The sequence below is a fragment of the Halyomorpha halys genome, unplaced genomic scaffold, assembly GCF_000696795.3.
Source record: "Halyomorpha halys isolate HHAL.00 unplaced genomic scaffold, Hhal_1.1 Scaffold1129.1, whole genome shotgun sequence".
In the NCBI taxonomy this organism is placed as follows: Eukaryota; Metazoa; Arthropoda; class Insecta; order Hemiptera; family Pentatomidae; genus Halyomorpha; species Halyomorpha halys.
In genome coordinates this window covers 164,560-167,309 of record NW_027105263.1, presented here as the reverse complement: position 1 = coordinate 167,309, position 2,750 = coordinate 164,560, and the positions used below count along the sequence as shown (strand labels likewise).

The following is a 2,750-nucleotide window of genomic DNA, read 5'->3' as shown; positions in this document are numbered from 1 at the left end:
CAACATCTACACAGCGTATTCCAGAGAATCAGGCAATTTGGACTCAAATTATCGGCAGATAAATCATCGTTGGGGCAGGAGCAAATTAATTTTTTGGGCCACACGATTTCCAGGGAAGGAGTTAAACCCGACGCAGAGAAAGTCGCAGCTATACGGAAGATACTTAACTTATATATATATATAATTTATAAAAGAAAGACAAGTAACAGGCACATTATATAAATAGAATTTCATTTACTGATAAAACATTATATTTACAAAAATTTAAATTGCAATAGTTATAATTAATTTTAAGAAATATATGTACAGGAATATGTACAATTTCTCAATAAATTTAACATAACTTTAAGAAATAACTTGAGAAGGGGGAACTTGTTCTTCTTCTGTTGGTACTAAGTCACCTGAAGAGCAAACTGAAAAACCAGGAATTGATGGTTCAACTAAATTCATAATGAGCCTTTCATGTTGAACATTAGAACGGTCGACATATAGTCTTACAACAAGTCGATCAAAGGCATGGAAAACAATATTGCCAGCTCGTTGCGTGTGGTCCTAAAATCATAAAATACAAAAATTGGTAACATTTTGTTAAATTATAGATTGCACGATTTGATAAATGTGTAGTAAACAAGTTAATCATTACTTCTTTCTTTACATAGGCTGACTCCATTATGTCAATGCAGAAAATAATACAAAATACAATAAAATATTTTTAATATTTTAAGCTCAAATTGTTTCAAAACATTCATGGGATATCACTGAATAGACCATCAAACTTGAAAATCGGTTCAGCTATTCACTAAAAAAATCTCTACATACTTACAAATGAGTGAGTAGGTAGTGAAACACCTCTAAACACATTAATCTCCTTTTGGCAAACCTATTGGTGGATAATAATAGTAAAATATCAAGGCTTAACAAGTTTAAATTAGTCTATGCCCACACCAATCAGTTCTCCATTTTTATGTGAAATATTTCATTTATAGCATCAAATTATGGTAGTCCTAGGATCAGAACTGTTTTAGATATAAATAGTATTTCAAAATATTATTTCCTCATAATTAATTAACAGAAATTGTAATCAGTGTTTAGATGTGTAAATAGTATTTCAAAATATTGTTTTCTTATGATTAATTAACAGAAATTGTAATCAGTGTTTAGATATAAATAGTATTTCAAAATATTGTTTTCTTATAATTAATTAACAGAAATTGTAATCAGTGTTTTTCTACTACCTAAGTAAAAGACCCATTAAAATCATGTCTTTAAAAAAAAAAATGGAAATCCAATACAATATTCATAAATTATGAAAATAACAATAAATCTTAACATAAATATACTCACATCATTATTAAAAACAAAAGGGCTTGGGTTTTTCTTGTCCTTAGAGGAGAGCAGTAAAGTGCCTTCTAGACCATATTTTGGAATCAGAACTTGGAGCGCATTTTTCCTAACGAAGAGGATGTACCCTTCTTCATTCTCAATTCTGTCACGAAAGAACAGCTGTAAAGAAACAAATTAATAGCACATAGAATAATCTCAAATAGTACCACCAATATCAATATTAATTAAACCAAAGAAATTTTAATTTCAATACAAATGTATTAACTAATTAGCTTAAAACAACTTAATTTAACGTCTTAGCCTACACATGACTAGGCATGGAGTACCCGACAGGAGCATACCCATCCTCAGGCATTAGTGATATGGTCATGATCGGTTTAATTAATATAGTAAGCATAAATTAGTTTAACTAATGATCATGACATTTTTGTGATTGACATTGGGCAACATAGAGTGCACTCTGGTTTAATATTTGCAACAAGGTTTCATTATAAATCAATCAATAAGTCACTTAATCACATCAGCTTAATTATTCATTATAGAAATAGAGAAACCATTGCCTTCCTTTAGGTTAAATAAGTCCTCAAGGTTGTATTACTTACATGAGTATGCAAAGCTACAGATGCTCTTCCAGCGTATTGAGCCATTCTTTTTCTATAATTCAAATTCTGACATAATTTATCCGTCTTTCTCTTGTCCATGAGATCAGGGTAAGTTGCGTCAGCACCAATACAAGCAGCTAGAAGTCTGTGCACGATGACATCAGAATACCTACAATATAATCCTTAATATAAGACTGATGCTATTAAATTTACTTAATTTATATCAGAAAAATTCATTAATAAAAAAAACAAAACAATGAATATTGTGTCATCAACTAACCTCCTGATAGGGGAAGTGAAATGAGTATATAATGGAGCAGCTAGACCATAATGGAAGAATTCTGATCTTTGGGTCACTCCGCTAACGAAGTAGACAGCTTGCAGCATGCAACGAGTAGCCAGTATCCTCAGCATAACATTGAAGTAACTGTCATTTGGTTTTATTGCTTTATCCAGGCTTTCCGACAACTTCTTGCTATTTGCAGTATCTAATTCGAAACCCTGGACATACATACATTAATAAATCTTTGAAAAATTTATCATCCTATAAATTAATTGAATTTTAAAAATAATTGAAATATAAAAATAATTGAAGGACCTGGACGTAACATGGCATCTCAACACAGGGCACCCCAAGAGCAGAGGAACCATAGAGTGGCTTCATGGCATGTTGAGTGACCATCTTCGTTTATATCAGATCAACAAGGGATTGGAACCAGATGTAGCAATGCCTAAGACTATAGCGGCATATAATCATTCCTTACACACCATTAGAAATCCTGGAAGATTATTGATTGACCGTGT

The 2,750-nt window shown here is 31.5% G+C and overlaps 1 protein-coding gene across 1 annotated transcript in view; it reads right to left on the bottom strand.

The window, feature by feature from the left end:
• Positions 1–233: 233 nt before the first annotated feature.
• Positions 234–2,750, bottom strand: part of Dis3 (exosome complex exonuclease RRP44-like protein Dis3) — a 38,216-nt gene continuing 35,699 nt past the window's right edge. Inside the window, exons 15-18 of the mRNA XM_014432924.3 lie at positions 2,227–2,447; positions 1,947–2,115; positions 1,345–1,503; positions 234–552 (exon numbers count right to left, since the gene is read on the bottom strand). Of these exons, the coding sequence (XP_014288410.1) occupies positions 346–552; positions 1,345–1,503; positions 1,947–2,115; positions 2,227–2,447 (756 nt within the window). The 3' untranslated portion in view covers positions 234–345. The remainder of the gene's footprint in view (positions 553–1,344; positions 1,504–1,946; positions 2,116–2,226; positions 2,448–2,750) is intronic.